The sequence below is a fragment of the Pristis pectinata genome, chromosome 10 (genome assembly GCF_009764475.1).
Source record: "Pristis pectinata isolate sPriPec2 chromosome 10, sPriPec2.1.pri, whole genome shotgun sequence".
Classification (NCBI taxonomy): Eukaryota; Metazoa; Chordata; class Chondrichthyes; order Rhinopristiformes; family Pristidae; genus Pristis; species Pristis pectinata.
The window spans coordinates 55,790,655-55,810,985 of record NC_067414.1 but is presented as its reverse complement, the minus strand read 5'-3'; the positions used below and the strand labels follow the sequence as shown (position 1 = coordinate 55,810,985).

At 39.5% G+C, this 20,331-nt stretch overlaps 1 protein-coding gene across 4 annotated transcripts in view; it reads left to right on the top strand.

Annotated features, from left to right (window-relative positions):
- Positions 1–19,073, top strand: part of LOC127575460 (tyrosine-protein kinase HCK-like) — a 61,552-nt gene extending 42,479 nt beyond the window's left edge. For all 4 annotated transcript variants that reach the window (XM_052025355.1, XM_052025354.1, XM_052025357.1 and 1 more), the window contains 5 exons: positions 8,047–8,226; positions 8,421–8,497; positions 11,807–11,957; positions 16,164–16,295; positions 17,395–19,073. In XM_052025355.1, coding sequence (XP_051881315.1) covers positions 8,047–8,226; positions 8,421–8,497; positions 11,807–11,957; positions 16,164–16,295; positions 17,395–17,594 — 740 coding nt within the window. In that variant the 3' untranslated portion in view covers positions 17,595–19,073. The remainder of the gene's footprint in view (positions 1–8,046; positions 8,227–8,420; positions 8,498–11,806; positions 11,958–16,163; positions 16,296–17,394) is intronic.
- Positions 19,074–20,331: the final 1,258 nt, after the last annotated feature.

Sequence of the window (20,331 nt, the reverse complement as noted above, 5' to 3'; positions counted from 1 at the left end):
GAAGAAATTGCAGAGGCAGAGTGCAATGTGTTGATGCAACAATGTTATACACTGAGCACTCCGCCCAGGGAGAAATTGCTAGAGGATCGGCTCTAATGATTGCTGAGAGGTGCAGATGCTTCATAAACACACAATCTCACAAACTTTGATACTGTTGATTACTTAATTTCAGCCACTGGTAACAGATGACCACTGGTGTGATCTGCAGACTTATAAAGTATGACATTTGATAGGGTGTGGCAGTAGTTGGAACACTCATTGTGATCTGAATTGAGTTATTTGGACATGCAAGCATATGAATTGGGAGCAGGATTACACCAGTTAGCCACTCAGATTGCTTTGCTATTTAATGAGATCGTAGGTGATCTGATTTAATCTAAACTCCATATTTCTGTCTGCCCATGATAAGTTTTCACCCCCTTGAAAATCAAGAATCTATTTATCTCTGTCTTAAAAATATTCCAAAGCTGCTTCCACCACCACTTGAAGAAGAGAGATCCAAAGTCTCCCACTGAAAGAAAAAATAACCCACTTAGAGAAAGAAAAAAATCATCTTAATTGGTAACCCAGACTTTGAAACAATTTCCCCGGTTCTACATTCTTCCACAAGAGGAAGCATCCTCTCCACATTATACTCCAATTGCCAGATCTTTGTCCACTCACTTAACTTTGAGAGAACATTTTTGATAACTAATTCTTAAAAATATGAATTACATTAAATTTAAAATATTATTTAGAAAATTATAAATTATAGCTTTTGATATGACAATTTTAATTGCAATGTAATGCAACTGGTTAGGAAAATTAAGTGTCTGATAATATCCCTCCTACCTACAGTAAGGTCACTTCCACCTACCTGTAACTGAAATCATTCTGGTTTTGACTCAGTTCCTGTTACAACTTTTTCATTATATTAGCAGTAGTTATTAATTTACCACCCATAATTAACCCTCAGCTGAGTTTCTGATCCTATAACTTCACCCAGTCTAGGACCAAGATTGGCTACAACATTCTACCTCTGCCAGAGCTTGTTTGCTGCTGAAACCTTCATCTATGCCTTTCTACCTCCAGGTTCAACTATTCCAATGCTCTTCTGGCTGCCCTCTCACCTTTGCCTCTAATGTAAATTTGAGCCCACGCAGAGCTCTGCTGCTCATAAAGCCTGTGCTTGTTGATCTGCATTGGCTCCTTGCCTGGTAATACCTCGATGTTAAGATTCTCATCTTTGTTTCTGAACTCCTTCAGGGCCTTACCCCTCTCTAAGTCTGGAATCTCCTCCGGTAATATAACCCTCAGAGATCTGTGCACGCTTCTAACACCAGCCTCTTGCACATTCTCAGTTTTCATTTCTCCACCGCTGGTGCCTGAGGCTTCAATTAGCCATTTTGCATTTCGCCTCTAAACCTCACCACTTGCTATTCTGTCTCATTTCAGATATTTTTTAAAATCAATATACTTTTGGTCACCCATTCTAATATCTCTATGTGTTTCAACATCAAATTTAATCTGATAATGCACTGTTGGTGCATCTTGGGACATGTTACACATTAATACAGCCAATATACATGCAAGTTATTATTTTTGCTGCATAGTGAACTATGAAAGATAAAACTAGAATACATACTTTGATGAATCTGTGCTTACATGGATGTTCTATTTTAAGGTTTCCGATATATTTTTCCTTTAGCCCCTAGGAATTGCTTTAAAACTATTAATTTACCTAACAATAATCACATTCTACAATGAGTTCAATTCATGATGAATTCAGATATACTGTAACTAGATTTTCAAAAAGAATAGTGAATACTTAAAATTTTTTGTCCAGAGGGTTCGTCAAATCTAATTAGATTAGTAGTTTTAATTGGTAGATTTTGTAAAAGTTTCATTTAATGGATATTGAAAGAGAACTTTGCATTCCATATGTATACACTGGACCTGGGCAGATGGATCAGAATTGTCTTTTCCAGCCCCAGAAATTACTGTTATAATAAAAGAAAATGTTGAGTATACTCTGCAGGTCAGGTAGAATCTGTGGAGAAAGAAACATAGATAATATTTTAGACCAGTGATCTTTCATCAGAACTAGAAAATGTGACAAATAAGTTTTAAGCTGCAGATGAAGTTGCAACGTGGCAGAGAGGACAAAAGACAAGGTACACGTTGGGGCAAAGACTAAGAGAGTTTGAATGACAGGAGTGATGGCAAAGGACACTGAATGACAAAATGGGAGAAGACAAATGAAATCTGAAATACCAGAACAGGAGAGAGTGTAAATAAAACTAACTGAATAGTGGAAATGAGAGAAACAGGAATGAAAAAGTGATCATCTGAAATTGTTGAGTTCTTTGTTGGGTTCTGAAGTCTAATGTGCACTCCTTTTACCTGCACTGTTTGAATTCAAAAGTCAGTGAATTTATTACCATGAGTACAGGTTTGAATTGCTTGTATTTAATGTGAATCTGATGGCGGAGAATATCTATTTTATGGTCTCTGTTGGTGTGGAATTGTTTTCTTAAAGAAGTTATCTTCAGTGAAAAGTTACCAAGAAGGAAGTGTAGAATAAAAACAGAATGATGGAAATGCTCAGCAGGTTTAAATTCAAAATAACACAGATGCTGGAAATTTGAAATAAAAACAGGAGATGCAAATGGGTCGGCAAAAACCCAAGGGGAACAATGGGCTGAATCGAGCTGGCTTTGGCATGTTGCCTGGACTCACTGCCTGTAGTTCCCACCTTCCACACACACTTGGCTGGTTGCAGAAGGCAGATGAGGTGTTGCTCCACTGCTGAGAGTTGGGGACTAAGACACCATGAAGTGGTTAAAATAAGGAGAAAATAGGTAACGTTGTCTTCCTAATTTCCAAACTGGTAATCCCATTTCAAATCCCCATTCCAATCCACTTCAGGTCTGTGAATCCAACTATGTTCAGGCTCTGTTGTTAAACTCCATGTGGAGTCAAGTGAGGGAGCAAAGCAACAGATGAACTGGCACATGCATCTGTCACTCTGCTTGTGCCAGTTCATCTGTTGCTTTGCTTACTGGCTGGGGAGCCATTGAACTCTGGTAGTTCCCTTGAAAACCACCAGTCACAGCCAGCCCTGTTTCACCCAAAGTAAGTGGCTTTTGAAGCCTTTGTATCGGACCCTGCCCCAGCTAAGGTGGGTGATCAGAAGAGCCCACTGCCAAATCTAGCTGCCCCAGCAAATGAGAGTCTGTAACACTAGACAGGGTAAGCCACACACACAGATGGTGGCCATAATAAGAAATGTCAAGCTGATGTAATTGTGGTTAGGGAAGATTAAGGTGCACTTCATACTTGCTTTATAACACCTCAGACCACTTCATCACATTGTGATATAAATAACCTTGGGCTGCTGTTATTGATGGTCATAACTCTAGGGGAACATCATAACCAGCAAGTAAACAACTGAGAGGGGAAAAAAAACACTAAATAATCACTTACGTAGTTACAACTTTGACCATTTTTAAGATCAATCTCCTCCCATATTCATTCTGCGTCTGATCGATATTATTTCCTGTGTTTAGCAGTGTGGTATGTCGTTTTTAAGCATGTACCTGGAAATTCAAGAGTTCAAAAACCACATCTCTGTTACAAGTGAATGATGTGTCATTTGTGGTGGCTTGGCCCAATTGCCATATATTTGGCTTGTCTGTATGGTGGTTGATTCAAATATTTCCATGATATAAATGCAGGGAAGTGCACTACTGCCTGGCACTTTTGATGGACAGGATGCAGTGCAAAGTTTGTTATGATCAGCAGTGACAGTAAGAATGAAATGTTTACCAGGCTGGATTTGCAAATGTAGTTTGAAATGGCATCAAAAAACATACTGAGTCCAGAGATTAATATCTTTTTTTCTCTCTTTGGTGATTGTAAACATTTTCTATGAACATTTTAACTTTCTCATTACTCCTGTGAATCTAACCTTTTTACATATGCGGGAAAACCAAACTTAAGTAATAAACAGGGTATGAACTGTTCTTAAAGAGTGAGCAGAGGATCACCTCTTGAACACATTTGTGTACAAATATCAGTCACATGGTTGTACAGTAAAAATAATAACCTAGCTAGTGATATCAGTAACTTTCCAACTGAGATGAGAGATATGTTGTTTGTTTTCATCTTTACCACTGATCCACATTAACCTCTAACTTTATTGACCTGGTTCCCATTAAAGCCATTCCTCTGTCACCCTGGCTCCTCCCCATGGTACAGTTCTCATGTTCCCTTCCTCAAATCCAGGGGAAACATGAATGACTATAGTTTAACCATTCACTATGAGATTTTGATGGACAACAAAAGGTACCATCAAGTCTTGCTCTTGTCTACCACATGGATTCCTTTTCCAAGGTAACCCCTGTGGTATTTTATTTTAACACAAGTTGTTTTTTTAAACCCCAACCCTATCACTTCCACCCTTACCGCCAATAAGTAGCTCATGGACAATTTGGTACCAGCATTGAAAACCATTTATCCAGCTGCCTGTTCTTTCCTCTCTCTTAACCTTCCAGGCCTAACTTCTAACATTCCCCAGCCTTAGTCCCAAACTCACATTTTTCTCCAATGTTTCTTTTGCCCTTGCTGGACTTGTTCTGTTTATGTGACTCACTTCTTTCTCTCTCAGTCTTATTCCCCCAAATCTAATGACTACCCAACTTCCCTACCCGGCTCTCATGTCTGCTAATATTGTTAAAACTTCTTTCCTTTAAAGCATTGTCCCCATCTCCTTAATTTCTACCATCATCATCCTCTCCTCAACTACCACCTCATCTGAAACCATCCTTGAATGTGTTGTAAAAGTTGTGCATGTCTTACCCAGAACTGTTTGAATTCTTTCAAATAATTTTACTGCCTGGCCCATTACTGGATCACAAAAGATGTCCTGTATGATTGCCACATATGTTATCCTTCTTAAAATTCATTTTTGGGATCTGGGTGTCACTGGCAAGACCAGCAGGTATTGTCCTTGCTTTAACCTTCTTTAACCTCTGCTGTCATCCTTCTGGTGAAGGTACCTCACAGTGGAGAAGCAGCTGCGTATTTCAAGATGGTGTGTGATTTGGAGAGGAATCTGTGGGTGGTGGTGTTCCCATGCTCCTGCTGCACTTTTGTTTCTCAGTGGTACAGATGGTGACTGGGGCAACTGAAGTGCTATCAGGGTAGCCTAGGTGGGCTTTCTCATTAACCTTGCCCTACTTGAAGCCTTTGACAAGGTCAGCTGCACTCTCACCACTACCCCTCCACCACACTGGTTGGAACCTCTCTTACCTGGTTCCATTCAACTCACTCACAGTCAGACAATCATCAACAGTAGCTTCTTTTTCTGCACCTCTGCATTATCCCCAGTTTTCCCACAGAAATCTCTCAGGCCCTTCCTACCTCTCATTTCCCTGATGTCCCTCAGCAACGTCATCAGCAGTGTTGGTTTCCATGTCAACAATCCCAATAATACCAGGCCTATCCAGGTTGTGCACAGGGTACTGGGGTGGGGAGGGGTGTGGACCCCTACTTTTCATCCAAAAAAATGTGTCTTACATGAGGTTACGGAGCTTAGCTCACACATTCACCCCATATAAATCAAGGAAGGGATGGCCTCACCTCTATCCTTTTTGTCCCATCCACTGACAACCAGTCTTGGATCTTAAAACAAATAATGGAAAGACCAAATCCACTGATTAAGTCACTGTCACAAACTCTATTCCTTAGCTGCTGACTCTATCCATCCCTCTACAACGGAACCAGACGCAACCTCAGCTGTATTTGACCCTGAGATGAGTTTCTAACCACATATCTGAGCCAGTACTAGAACCGTCTATTTTTCATCTCTGTAACATCACCCCTTTCTCAGATCATCTACTTCTGAAGTCTTTATCCATGCTCTTGTTATTTGTCAACTTAGATAAGATATCTTTATTGGTCACATGTACATCAAAACACACAGTGAAATGCACCTTTTGCGTAGAGTGTTTTGGGAGCAGCCTGCAAGTGTCGCCATGCTTCCGGCGCCAACATAGCATGTCCACAACTTCCTAACCCGTACGCCTTTGGAATGTGGGAGGAAACCCGAGCACCCGGAGGAAACTCATGCAGTCACGGGGACAACGTACAAACTCCTTACAGGCAGTGGCTGGAATTGAACCCAGGTTGCTGGCGCTGTAATAGTGTTACACTAACTGCTACACTACCGTGCCTGCAATTTCCTCCAACACCAGACTCATCCAACCTTTTCTAAACCTACTCATTCTTATGAACATGTCAAATTTCTGACTTGGGCCATCTCACCACCTTCAGCCTCCTGCACTTTCACTCACTAAATCTTGATAAGTAGACTTGCTTCATTCTACCTAAACCCCTCTAGGCATCCTGACTGGGTGTCACATTTGAACAACTAAAATTATGAAAGCAAATTCTTGGTGTGTAGCATTGCTTCATCTGACTAATCTAATCTGAAGCATTCCTGGCCAGTCTTCCTTATTCTGAGGCTATGCAAAACTGTCCTGTACATGCCCTAACTTAAAACCTCCTGTTAACCCATCATCCATCAGGACCAGGCCCATAGCTATTCATAATTTATTTTAATAACCCAAATTTAGGAATTCATAACATAACAGTTTGTCATCATCTGTTAGGGTATAGCTAATTGACGAAGAATACAGCACAAAATAATACATAATGAGCACTTAAATGACAAATTAACTTTTACAAAATTAATCTTCACAATATTCTTTGTGAGGTGAATCACACAGTGACAGGAAAAAGTAGAACTCTAGCATGCATCTTAGAAAATAATAAAAATGAAGAACAAGGGACCACATAGGTGCAGGGATACAGGTAAATAAATCATTAAAGAAGTTACCATAGCAACCAAAATGCAAAGAAAGCACTTGATGTATTTGTAGGGTTTTGAACCAAAATGTAATGCAGTAATGTAACGCTTATGTAGGACCTGATAAAGTTGCACTTGATGCACTGAGCAGAACTTTAGACCCTATACAGCGAAAAAGCCATAGGAATTCTGAGGAAACTGCAGAAAATATACTAAAGATTTAATAAGAAATGTAAGAAAAATTAATTTGCTTAGAGTGTGGCTAAATTATAGAACAAAAGCTGAAAATGCTGGACGTACTGAATGGGTCAGTCAGCATCTATGGAAAGAGAAGTACAGCTAATGTTTCAGATCAAAGAGCCTTCATCAGAACTGAAGAGTCTTCAACCTGAAACATTAATTCTGTGTCTCTTTCCACAGCTACTGCTTGACCCGCTGAATGTTTCCAGCATTTTCGGTCCTTTATTTCGGACTTGACATCACAATGTTTGATTTTCAATTGCCGCTAAGTTATGGACCTTGCTATTGTCAGGAAAAGTTTCAGATACATTGATGCTTTGAGAAAGAAGCTAGGTAATTGTTTGAGAGATAAGGAAATGGAAAGATGTTGAAATGCTGAGGAAATGGAGGTAGAATGAGAGGAGACCAATAGCCTGTTATGTGCTGTATATTCCATGTAATTTTAAATGATTCTGTAAGTTCCATGCGTCATTAGTTTGTTGTTTCTGTCTGCCTCATGAAAATGCTGTATAGTCCCAGGTCAGATTTAGCACTGACTAGACTCGTTGAAGTACTCTGTGCTCTATTCAGATCTATACAATAAACTTCTTACAATCTTTTACTCCACATTTCACCACCCTGAAAATTTCCTAAACCTCTGCTTAATTTCTGGACAATTTCTGGACTTCCAACAAGTTGGAGTGTATTGGTACTGCACACTTATTTTGCTTGAGTTCCTTGCTGTAGCATAGAGCACAAACATTCCATCTGGTTAGGATTGTATTCAAACCTGGTATCAAGGGGTGATTGCTTACTGCTTTAACTCAGTCATAAATGCTTTTGACAAGACCTGTATTTGTTTGTGTAATGTTTAAAGGAGATGCTTTGAAACCCCTTTGTGGATTGTGTGGATGAAAATAAACAGTTTTACAATAAGGGATTTGATTTTCAGTGCTTCTTAAAAATCCTTTTCACAGGTTACTATAAGAACAATACCAAGGTTGCCATTAAAATGCTGAAGGAGGGTAGCATGTCTCCAGAGGCTTTCCTGGAAGAAGCCAACCTTATGAAGACACTTCAACATGACAAGCTGGTGCAGCTGTATGCAGTTGTGACAAAGGAACCCATATATATAGTGACTGAATTTATGGCAAAAGGTACAGTAAGGAAAGTGCTCCCTGTTTTGTTTGCAGATGACCACCGTGTAATATCTTTAACTAATAAAGCTGGCACTCCATACTTTGTGCATTGGCAAAATAAGGTCCAGTGTGTGGAATGCATCACTCTTTTTACTTTTCATGAGTGGTTGTGGGTTTAATGTGATTTGACTGTTCATTTTATCCTCCTGCAGGTAGTTTGCTGGATTTTCTAAAGACTGATGAAGGAATGAAGATAGAGCTAACAAAATTAATTGACATGTCAGCTCAGGTTGGTCTTCTGGGATTATTTTCTATTTTCAATTTCTTCTCCTGCTTCCTTCCATTCACTGTGGATGGCGCTCCAGGGAAGTGATAACCTCAGACTGTACCGGGATACTTTTTGTTGACATTTCAGTGCGATACTGGGAATCATTATTAAGCAGACTAGATGATAGGAAGAACAGCTTGTTTAAAATCACAGAATGATATTGTACAGAATGAGGCCATTTAACTCTCTGTATCCGTGGTACACTTAGTGCCCTTGTCTTTCCCCAGAGCCCTGTTAAAATTTTATCCCTTCTCACACCATTGCTACAGGAAATGGATATGAGTAAAAATAATAGCATTTCATTCCTAATTGGTATTCTCCCAAAGGGCAACACTAATTACATTGTTGATGCAAATCCCAGATAAACCAGGCAAATGGTGTTTCTACAATGATCCTCTACTGGGGCTAAAACATTTGATAGAAGAATTCCTTCTAGTTCTTTTGGATTCCTGTGCAGACTCTATAATTGTCAATAATTTTTGTGGGGGTTCTGACAATTAGCTGCCATGAATTTGGTGGAAATTCCAAATAAACAGCATGTTTTATGGATGTTCTTGTTATTTTTATTTTATTTCTTGGACAGCAGCTATGCTTCTTTACAAACTTAGCAGTCTCTTACCTGTAGTGATAACCACTGAGGGCAGTGCAGGGTTGTGATAGAGACTGAATGCTAAATGGAAGTAAAGCAGTCAAGGGTGAGAACAATCCATAACCTTTCAGATGGACATGTCATAAACTTGAGATGTGACTAAATACATCAGCAGGATTCTTAAGTTGTATATTCTGTAGAGAAGAGCTTCTGCAAGGCCTTTAACGTCAGGGGGAATAGGGCCTATAATGGCAACCCCTGTTGGTCAGAATTGCCATATCTTGGCCAGAGAGAAACAGAGTCAATGTTTCAGGTCTCTTTCCACAGATACTGCCTGACCTGCTGAGTGTTCCCTACATTTTCTCCTTATGTTTCACATTTCCAGCATCTGCAGTTTTTTTATTTCCACCAACTTTTTAGTGGAGGCAGTTGGTTCATTTGACAAACTATGACACTCTGACCCTTAGCAGAAGTGGGGCCTAAATGTGGGAGAGGTTGGTTGAAAACTGAGGTGTATGCGCAAGAGGGATTGGTTTTGATTATTTATGGGGGACACGTGTACCTCATGAATGAAATTATCCTTGAGCATGTGCTTGCAAGTAATACATTAAAATTAAAAAGCACAACACTTCAATTGCTGGAGTTCTGAAATAAACGCAAAACATGTCGGAACCACACAGCAGGTCAGGTAGCACGTGCAGACGATTAATGTTTCAGTTGCTGAGCTTTGTCAGAGTTAATTAAATACTTAGATATAGACAAAAATGAAATGGATGTCCACATGGAAATGTCAAATGCTGAGAAGTTAAAAGAATAGGCCTAGATCCTTTCATGTGGCCAAATGCTGTGTGTATTTGGTGTGCTGGTATTCTAGTCCTGTTTATATTTACGCAATGGAAACATTAACCGGAATAGTTTGCTACTGATTAAAGGTACATAAAAAGTGTGAGGTGATTGCGGGAAAAGCAATTAGGGGGTTAGGTTGCATTGCTAGGTCTAATGTCCCACTAACTGTGAAATAAGTGCAATTTAACATGAAGGGGAACATACTGTGGGATATGTTCAGAAGGTGATAAAGTAAAGTCAATCTAGCTTAGTGGGCAAATAGCCTCCACAAAGAAGCATAAATAACACAAAGCTAGAAGGAAATATTTTGATAAGTTCTTGCTATTTGTGTTTTTTGTCAGGAAGGGAAATGTCTCCCAACCTAAAATCTTTTCATGGCTGCTCTCATGATTCACAGGTGTAAACTGTGATAAGACACTTAAAGTCACATTTATAAAGATTCCCTGCAGCTATAACTCTGCCATTCCTTTTCCCCAACACATTTAATATAGCTCACATATGTAACATGTTACAGCTGTTGTCAGCTCTGGGGGCGGTGGGTTGGGGTGAGAGTCAGTTTGTATCAATGATCTTTTACAGCTGTCAGTAATCTCAGATGATGGAGGCTCAGAGTGAGATAGACCCCTACAATCAATTGAATCAAACAAGATAACATAGTATGAAATCTTAATGAAAAACATTTCTACAGTTTTTCCTGAATCTACTAAAATATATAGTTGATTAATTTCAATCTTGTTTTGAAAATTGACCTATATATACAAAAAGAGGGTTAACCTATGTATAGTTTGCAGTGTTTCTAAAATTAGACACATGTTCTTGGCAAGAGAAGATGCAAATTTAAGAAGATAAGTGGCCTATCAGAGACTGTTGTTGTTGCTTTACTTTTACCTCTTATCAGCTTTGAGATCAGTAGAGGAAATGAATTCACTGCCTCTATTTTCCACTGTGATAAGCAGATTTTAAAAAAAATTGACCTGAGTTGAGGAAATGAAATACTGCAGACATCTGTCCGTTAGAGATTGGAGTAATTTATTGTATTTGTGTGGAGTGGCAGACTTCTCAGTGTTGACAGTTCAAAATGTGTGGCAACAAAAATACCTGGTGAGCTCAGGCTGAAATTTTGCCATCTCATGAGTTACTGCAAGTTTTGGATTTAACTGGCAAATGGAACATTTGCAGCAAATCTACAGAAAGAAGTTGAAGGACAGTCAGTCTTCCGGGATGCTGTTGGAAAAGGCCACAATGAGGCTTGAGCAAAAACAAAAAACTTTAATTAGTGTGAAAAGTAACATTGTAGGCAAAGGCCCTACAGCGTCACATTTTCACACAGTAGTGAAATGAATGTCCAGTTACTCTGATTTTCGTGGTCTTGAAATCCCCTCACCAGGGGAAAAAAAAAGCAGTTCACGTCAGTGCAGAGTGACTTCACTCTGACATGATTAACAGCACTTGGCTCAGGCTGAGCCAGACTGTTTGCACCCTAGGTATCCCATTCAGCCCCCTTTAGAAGTCTCTAACTGCGCACCCATCGCAATATCCTGGGTGGGTGGGGTCTTTGATTATGCTGACTGCTTTACTGAGGCAGTGAGAAGTATAGACAGAGTCCATGGAAGCTGGTTTCCATGATGTGCTGAGCTGTGTCCACAGCTCTCTGCAGTTTCTTGTGGTGCCGGGCAGAGCAGTGCCATACCAAGCCGTGATGCATCCAGATAGGATGATTTCTATTGTGCATTGATAAAAGTTGGTGAGTGTCAAAGGGGACATGCCAAATTTCTTTAGCCTCCTTAAATAACCATTTATTAGCAAATTTTATATACTGAATGTGTATTTTTCAGATTGCAGAGGGAATGGCGTATATTGAACGGAAAAAATACATCCACAGGGATCTACGAGCTGCCAATATATTGGTATCAGAAACATTGGTCTGCAAGATTGCAGATTTTGGTCTTGCCCGGCTTATAGATCATGAATACACAGCACGTGAAGGTAAGTCTTTGCTAATGGGTCACACAATCTCAATGAGGTAAGTGTTCCTGATTTTGCATGAGTTGAATGCCAAGACACACTTGACACTTTTTTTCAGAGATACTTTAGCCCTGCAGTCCCACTTCCATTAAGTCAAAAGACTTTGCAAGGGTGACCAAGCTGTTTCATTTTGATGCTGGTCCATCTGTTACTTTCCAATGGAACAAATTTATTCCTCATTTCTCTCACCCAAAGAGAGGAGACCATTCCAGGGGTCCTTAAAGATCCTGTAATTGCAATTATCATCAACAAAGGAGACAAATCCGATTGCTTGCACAACAGTGGGGTCTCTCTTCTGTATGCCAGAGGAAAAATCTTTCCAAAGATCCTCAGCTGCTTTCTTTCAGTGGCTGAAGAGGTGTACCTAGAATCACTGTAGGGATTCCAACTGTCTAGAGGGATAATGGGCCATGATACAAATCCAGGAGAAATTATTTCCATTATTTACTTACTTTTTATTATAGCACAGAAGAAGGCCAGTCATTGGATTTATGCCTGCTCCTCACAAAATAATCCATCAGTCTCATCCCTCTCACTTTTCCGCTTTATCCTTGAAACTTACTTTCTCTCACATGCTGTTCAACTCCCCTTTGCTTCTTTTGCCATTGACCTACGCTAAGGTGTAATTTACAGTAGCCAATTAACCAATTAGCAAGTGTTTGGGATATGGGAGGAAACCAGAACAGCTGAGGGAAACTCACACGGTCTTGGGAGAACAAGCAAATTCCACACAGACAGCATCAGAATCGAACCTGACTGTAGAAAGAAGTCGAATGGTGAGGAACGATATCAATACAGCATTTGCTCCCTGAGAGAAATTCATAATATCTCAATAGAGATATTATGAATTTCTCCGTACCCTCAGAAAATCATCTCCGTTCTGTGGCTTCTACATGATAACAAGCAAGCAAGCAGGCTGTGTTCCTAACCAATGGGTCCACCACAGGTTCAATCTCAGTGCAGGCTTGTTTCAAGCATTGTGTCACAATGCTGGGGGAGCTAATCTGAGCAAGAAACTGTTCCAGAAACACAGTCAATCCCACGTCAGTCAGTGATGCTTGCACATTTTCACCTTTGGATGCTGAGCACCACGTCATCCCTGAGTCCTTCACCAATGCATCATGAGAATGCGCCTTTCATTCAACACTTGTCAGACAAATGCCCTCTGCCAACCTGCTCCTGCTGCGCACAATCACCTGGCTGACCAAAAAGGTCTGTTACGGGATCTGGAAAATGTGGGTGACTTTCCATATCTGCCAGTGCAAACATTGATGAGGAATTTCGCCATTTGGCCATCTGAGGAAAATAGTCATTGTGATACAGCACAGAAACAGACTCTTTGGCCCACTGAGTCCGTGCCAACGTTTAGACACCTATTTACAAACCACTTTATTTTCCCCACATTCCTATCACTGCCCCCCAGATTCTACCATTCACCTACATACCAGAGGCAATTTACAGTGTCCAATTAACCTACCAATCCCCAGACTTCTTTGGGGTGTGGGAAGAATCTAGAGCACTCAGAGGAAAGCTATTGTGTTCAATAAGCCCTCAGGCCAAGAACAAAAGTCACAGTCTATAGACAGTAGTGATTGCCACCCTCCTGAATGCTGCTGAGACTTGGACTAGAGAGCACAGGGACCTCAAAAGCACTGGAGAGATGCCACCAATGTTGTTTTCACAAAATCCTCCAAATCCACTAGCAGTATAAGTGAACCGTCAGCCTCCCAGCCCAACATCCTCAGCACTGAAGCTGTACTTGCACTGTTGGATGAGCCACATGTTAATTTTCCCAACACAAGACTCATGAGATGGGTACTCTACTCTGTCATGCAGGAAATTTCCAGGATCATGAAGAAAATGCTTCTTGTAGAAAGGGTAACATCCTCATCAACTTGTGGGAATCTCTGACCTGTGGCTGCTCAATATGGAAAAGGAGTATTTGGGAAATCCCTGCAGTGAAGATAGCAGAAGGAGCCCAAAACTTCCCAAATAACCCATCCACCAGCTTTGTCAAATGGCTCCTATCCAAACTGTGGGGGAGTCTGCAGATGCCACATTGGCCTCATCAGACATCTCAGAACCCATGGACCTGGAGTGGAAGCAAATCATCCTCAACCCCGAGGGACAGAATAAGAAGAAGACATTTCAATCAAATTCAGAGCTTCAGTGTGAACCTAGAAAAGGTCCTCTTGACTTTTCTTGCATAAAACTGGGGATAATGTATGATGAAACTGAATTTAAGGAACAGAAGTAACCAAAGTGACCATCTAACATGAGAAAGAGATGCGTGCATCTATGCCTGCATTATGTAGGGAGAATTAGTGTCTAGTTTCCTTTACAACAACATGGCTGAATGTATACTCCTTAATGGTCATTAAGGGTCCTAAATGGTGAATGTCATTATCTGTTTCTGGATTTAGGCACAGAATTGCACAGCAAATTGCCCAGCAATGGCCACTCTTTCTTTGGTGATAGCATAAAAGACCGATTGTCTCAAACAGTGGAAATGCAACATTGATGCAGTATGGTGATGTTTTTTTTAACCAATGGTAAAGGTTGATAAGAACAATTCTTTTGATTGTTATAAATGCTTTTGAAAGGCATTGCTTAATGCACTGAGCAGCATATGCCAACCACTGGGAGGGCATAAATACATCTACCGTAGGGAGATGTGACATTGTTAAGGCCTGTGGGTTAATTGTACTTTTCAGTGGGAGCAGAAAATGGTCAGGAGTGGTTCAGCTGGATACTGTACAACTTGCCTGGTTTGCCTTTCCTTCAGCTTCAAAAATGTATTAAAAGCCAACAGTTAGAATTAATCTTTTGATTTCCTATCCCATCTAACAAAAAATAAATATGCATAAAACAAATGACAGCTTAAAAATTCCTCTTGTTTCCTTCCATATCCCAATGATGTGCTGGTGGGTTAGTTGGCCACTGTAAATTACCTATTAGTGTAGGTAATAGAGGTGTATTAGATGATGAGAGGCATTGATCGTGTGGATAGTCAGAGGCTTTTTCCCAGGACTGAAATGGTGGCCACAAGAGGACACAGGTTTAAGGTGCTGGGGGGTAGGTACAGAGGAGATGTCAGGGGTAAGTTTTTTACTCAGAGAGTGGTGAGTGCATGGAATGGGCTGTCGGTGACGGTGGTGGAGGTGGATACGATAGGGTCTTTTGAGAGACTTTTGGACAGGTACATGGAGCTTAGAAAAATAGAGGGCTATGGGTAAGCCTAGTAATTTCTAAGGCAGGGGCATGTTGGGCACAACTTTGTGGGCCGAAGGGCCTGTATTGTGCTGTAGGTTTTCTATTTTCTATGTTCTATGTAAGTGGCAAAAGCATCAGAAGAGCAAGTTGATGGGCACGTGAGGGAATGTTGCAGGGCACTGAGGAATAACAGGAAGGGGAATTGAACCAAGGAGACAACTTTGCTTGCAGCTGGCATGGTCTGAATGGCCTCTTGTGTCAAGTTAAGTAAATGATAACTCAAATTGTGTGCAGTGATTATTTTCACTTCCTCTGGGCTTCGTGTTGAAAGAGCGCTTTCCTAAAATTTACCCTGTGAAATGAAGGCATAAAAGCCAGAGGATAATAACTATTTTTAGAAGATAACTATATTATGATTTTAAATCATTTCCCATTCATGATCATTCTAAGATAGGCACAAATTTGAACAATGTGGCCTGTTTTTAATTAAAGAAAAACCTTCAAGTGCTTTAATGCATTGGTCTCTGATGAGTCCGCAGGGTTTTTGGAAAATACATACAATTCTAATCATGTCTTTAAAAAGATTGTTGTTGTTGTTGTTGTTGTTATCATCATCATTATTCATCCGTCCATCCTGAAAGATCAGTTGCTCGATGTTTCAGTGATTTAGTTATCTACAGATCTGTGTGGACCAGCTGGGTTCCAGATTGGGAACTAGTCGGTGCTATATGAATGACACCCAACTGCATTGGGCAAACTGAGGGATAGTCAATGACCCTCACTCCCTGTGCAGTACTGCAATAATGACAAACTCTGGGTCAGCTTGTGTAATAGTCATTCAGCACTAGATTTCAGGACCTACAGATAATGAATACCTAACAAATCAAGACCTTCAGAAGGAAAATGTGGGGAAATTGGAAGGAAAAACGTTTTTTTTGTTTTCTTTTTTTGCAGGTGCCAAATTCCCTATCAAATGGACAGCACCAGAAGCCATTAATTATGGCACATTCACAATCAAGTCTGATGTCTGGTCCTTTGGTGTACTTTTAACAGAAATTACAACATATGGGAGAGTACCGTATCCAGGTAGTTGAGAAATTTATGCTCTATTACACATAATCTCTGGAATAATTTCATATGGTTAAGATATCCGATTAAAGGCAGTTCCATGCTAGTCTGAACAAGACCCATTAAATAAGTGACACAAAGTTGTCGTAGTGTCATGTTGGGTTCAACTTAATATGACCCCACTCCTCCCTAAGAACATGTGCATGTTTTGACACTACAGTCACATTACCCTGATCCCTTAGGCCATGGATCAAAGCGGATAACTGGATTGTATCCTCTGGATATGCTGGCTTTCTCTGAAATGTGAAATGCCAAATAAATAGAGCTTGCTGTAGCACATTACTGGATACATATAACATTTTGCAACACATCATGCCTGATGCAGCTCTGTCTCATTCCCCAGGACTTTTTCAGCTCCCTTTATTCATTTGCTAGAATCTCAGATGAATTCATCCTTTAACATTGGTTTTGGGAGAAAATGCATATTTGAAAAGAATTCTCCCCTACCATCTCCTTGCATTGTTTTTCAAAATCTAGATTTCCATGCTCTTATTACCCCTCTTTGTACATATTTGTCTCATTAAAACACTTAATAATTTTGAATATGCAGTCAATTAGTAAAAATGTTTCATGATTCACAAGAATAGGATTTGATAGGAGGCTTTAACATCATGAACTCTGATTTCCACATTCCATTATCTTAACTGAAATTTCTGGAGACATGTGTATACTGAAATTCAGAGGTTATGAGGTCAGAATCCTAGGGCAGTTTGGCATAGCTGCCTCCCTGATGCTCTGGTATCCCCTCCCTCCACAAAAAAACCCTCCAACCCTTGATAACCCTTCAGCATTGCATTGAAGATATTTGAGTCAACAAGATACTAGCTGCTGATAGTTAAGTAACCTTAGAATTAAGATAACGTTAAATAGGCAGATAGAGACTGAAAACCGCCACAACAATTTCTCCTCTCTGCTACTTTTATAACATTCAGGTAATAACAACATGAAATCTGTCTGTGGGTGTATGTGGTTTTCACGTCATTTATTATATTTCATGTGAAATGATAGAAAAGTTACTCTGCTGACTATTTATTGGTTGTTATTTTGTGTTCTGCAGGGATGAGCAACCCTGAAGTAATACGTAGTTTAGAGCGTGGCTATCGAATGCCCCGCCCTGACAACTGCTCAAATGAACTCTATGATATCATGTTGAACTGCTGGAAAAATGCTCCAGAAGATAGACCCACATTTGAATATTTACAGAGTATTCTGGAGGACTTCTTTACAGCCACAGAAGGACTGTACCAATCTGCTTAGCTACAAGCATCTATCTAGTGAAAGAAACAGTTGCTTTGTCACAGGACTTCCAATCAAACACTGTATTTTCATTCGTGCATAGTTGAAAGCAATTCAAAGAAAGCCAACAAGTCTTATATGTTTTATTATATTTGATTTTCCATAATTGATTGGACTCAACCCTAACCAAATCACTCTTTGGGTTGTAATTCAGAAGACTCACTGTCAGCAGAAATATGTACCTGCATAAGGAACTGCTGAGAAAATTTCAATGGAAGTGCCTTCCACGAATTACTGTGGGCCTAAAATATGTTCTTTCTTGATTAAGAACCCTCCCAGCATTTCTGACAGCTGCTTCTCCTCGGGATCTCTTGCTGGTTTAGATAAATGTGTTTATTATTTTCAAGTTGCTTTTTAAAACTCATCCCGAGCTTGTCATCTTGAAACCTTCACATTATGATTTGCAGCCACCTAGTTGTGTTGGTTCACTAACTGAATGCTGAAACATTGAAAGTTGTGCATTTCCTTTTCATTATGTTCCATGTTACATTAGAAAAACAGTATCTGACCAGTTTTATATGAAACTATAATTGCTTATGCTGAAAGTTTCCTTTATGCTATATTGGTTGATCTGGGTTGCTAATTTATTAGAAGATGTATGCAAGCATTTTTAAAAGCTACAGATTTTTCTGAGGTTTAAAGCACCATTGAATTCTCATGTTAAAGTGATCTTGCTTTTTACTTGAGAATGCACAATTGTTCACATTTAAACACACATTGCTTAGAAACTGTACAGTACAAATCCAATTAAGTGGTTTGCTCATTTTAGGACTGTTGAGTGATGTAGATCATGAGAGCACATTTAATCTTGACTCTTGCTCAAACCCTCTGATTACATCAGTTTGCAGAGGCAGAAGTTTACTTAAGAGCTTTTGTCCAACACTGAACCAAGATATAATGTGCAGAAAAGGTAGGGAATTCATCCTTTTGAAAGGCTTGTGGTTTTGCAGTTTATGCATGATAAGAAGGAACCACGATTGAATTTGTTGTTCTGCTGAAAATAAAGAATTTATTGATGAAGTGTCTTCAACCTGTAACATTAACTGTTTTTCTTTCCATAGATGCTGCCTGATCTGCTGAGTTTTTCCAGCATTTTCTGTTTTTATTTCAGATTTCCAGCATCTGCATTTTTTAAAATTTTCATTTACTTAAAACAAGTGACTTGGATAATCAATTTAACACATTTAGGACTGAGAAATGCAGTGATGCACTGGTCTGAATTGGGCACTCATTCCATTTAAATCTGAGGCTCTGAAGGTTCTGAGGCTTGAAATCTGTGCAAGACAGTTTGTCATGTGTACAAAGTTACTGAATGGCTAAATACAGTCAGTGCAAGAAGCAGGAACTATTAAGTCAAATTAAGTGGTGTCAGATTGTACCTTATTCATAAGAGTCGTTTTTCATTACTTCAATTAACTGTTATTAGTTGTTGAAATAAAGTTTATGTTTCCCAGATTTGGTGTCAGTATTCCTCTTTGCAGGCAGTTAAAGCCAGGACACATGAACCTGGACCGATGGAAGACAAGCGGATGGTGATACCAAGGATGTGACAAGGAGGAGTCTTTGTAGTGGAAGGGTTGGAACTTGGAGCTAATATTTCTTCACCCAAAGCTCAACGTTTCCTCACCTGTGGGTGAATCAGCATTTATGTGTAACATGCCTTTCTTTAAAGGGTTCCTCCAAATACAAACAAACTTAAATTTGCATGCATGTCGCCAGTTCCAAATAACATATTACTAGATTAGATCAATTTTAAATGTAGGTTATTTCAAGACTATTCAAGGCCTATTCATCTTAATACACTCTACCAAGCCTTGAAACAAAATTGCCAGATTATGTTCCATTTTGGATTCATCAAGAGATGGAACTACAGAATTCAATGACAAGGTGGACTCCTTAAATTATTCTGCGTTTATTTAATTACAATGGGGTACATATTTACAAAGATTTTATTGACACAGAGATACAAAAGAGATTAGAAAATGCACAAAGTATTTATTTTTAAAATGCCTTTGGCCACCTGTTTGGTTCTAAAAACTCTTCCATAAAAAATTATTAGAAAATTGGTTTCACTGTCGTTCTCTTTCTGCATCATGTGCAATGCATTGTGCACTATATTCTTCTGATACAGACCCAGAAAAATGTGAGTTGCATTAGCATTGTGGTTGTGGTTTGCTGATGTTTGTCCCATTTGGACTTTACACCTCAGTTTGTTGGAAGTTTCCAATTAATTGAACTGTTATGTATGTATTTATAATGTAAAAAACATCATTGGTTTTGTCATCATAATTATTGATTTTTTTTATAAAGCACCATGTTTGTGCATAAATGACATGGTACAAATTGGACAAGATAATTTTACCTCTGCTACTGGTATGTGCACTTATCACTTATGGCAAAACTAAATAATACAGCTTGCCTAATATTTTACTTTCAAATCATTTGGGTAGCTTTTGAGGACCTTGCAAATCCCATGGGAGATCTATAGGTCTGCTCTATGTCTGTTTGACAGCTTTGGAAGAAAAACCAATCTATGATTGTGATCAGGCTTTATTTAATTATTCATTAGGAGATACTATTGCTAATTGCACACCTACTCATGTTATCCATTCAGAAGGTGGGAAGTCCAATGGGATTGCCACTATTCAAAAGTAGCCTGCACCTCAAAGCATAGTGGCACCTTTCTCATGGTTGCCAT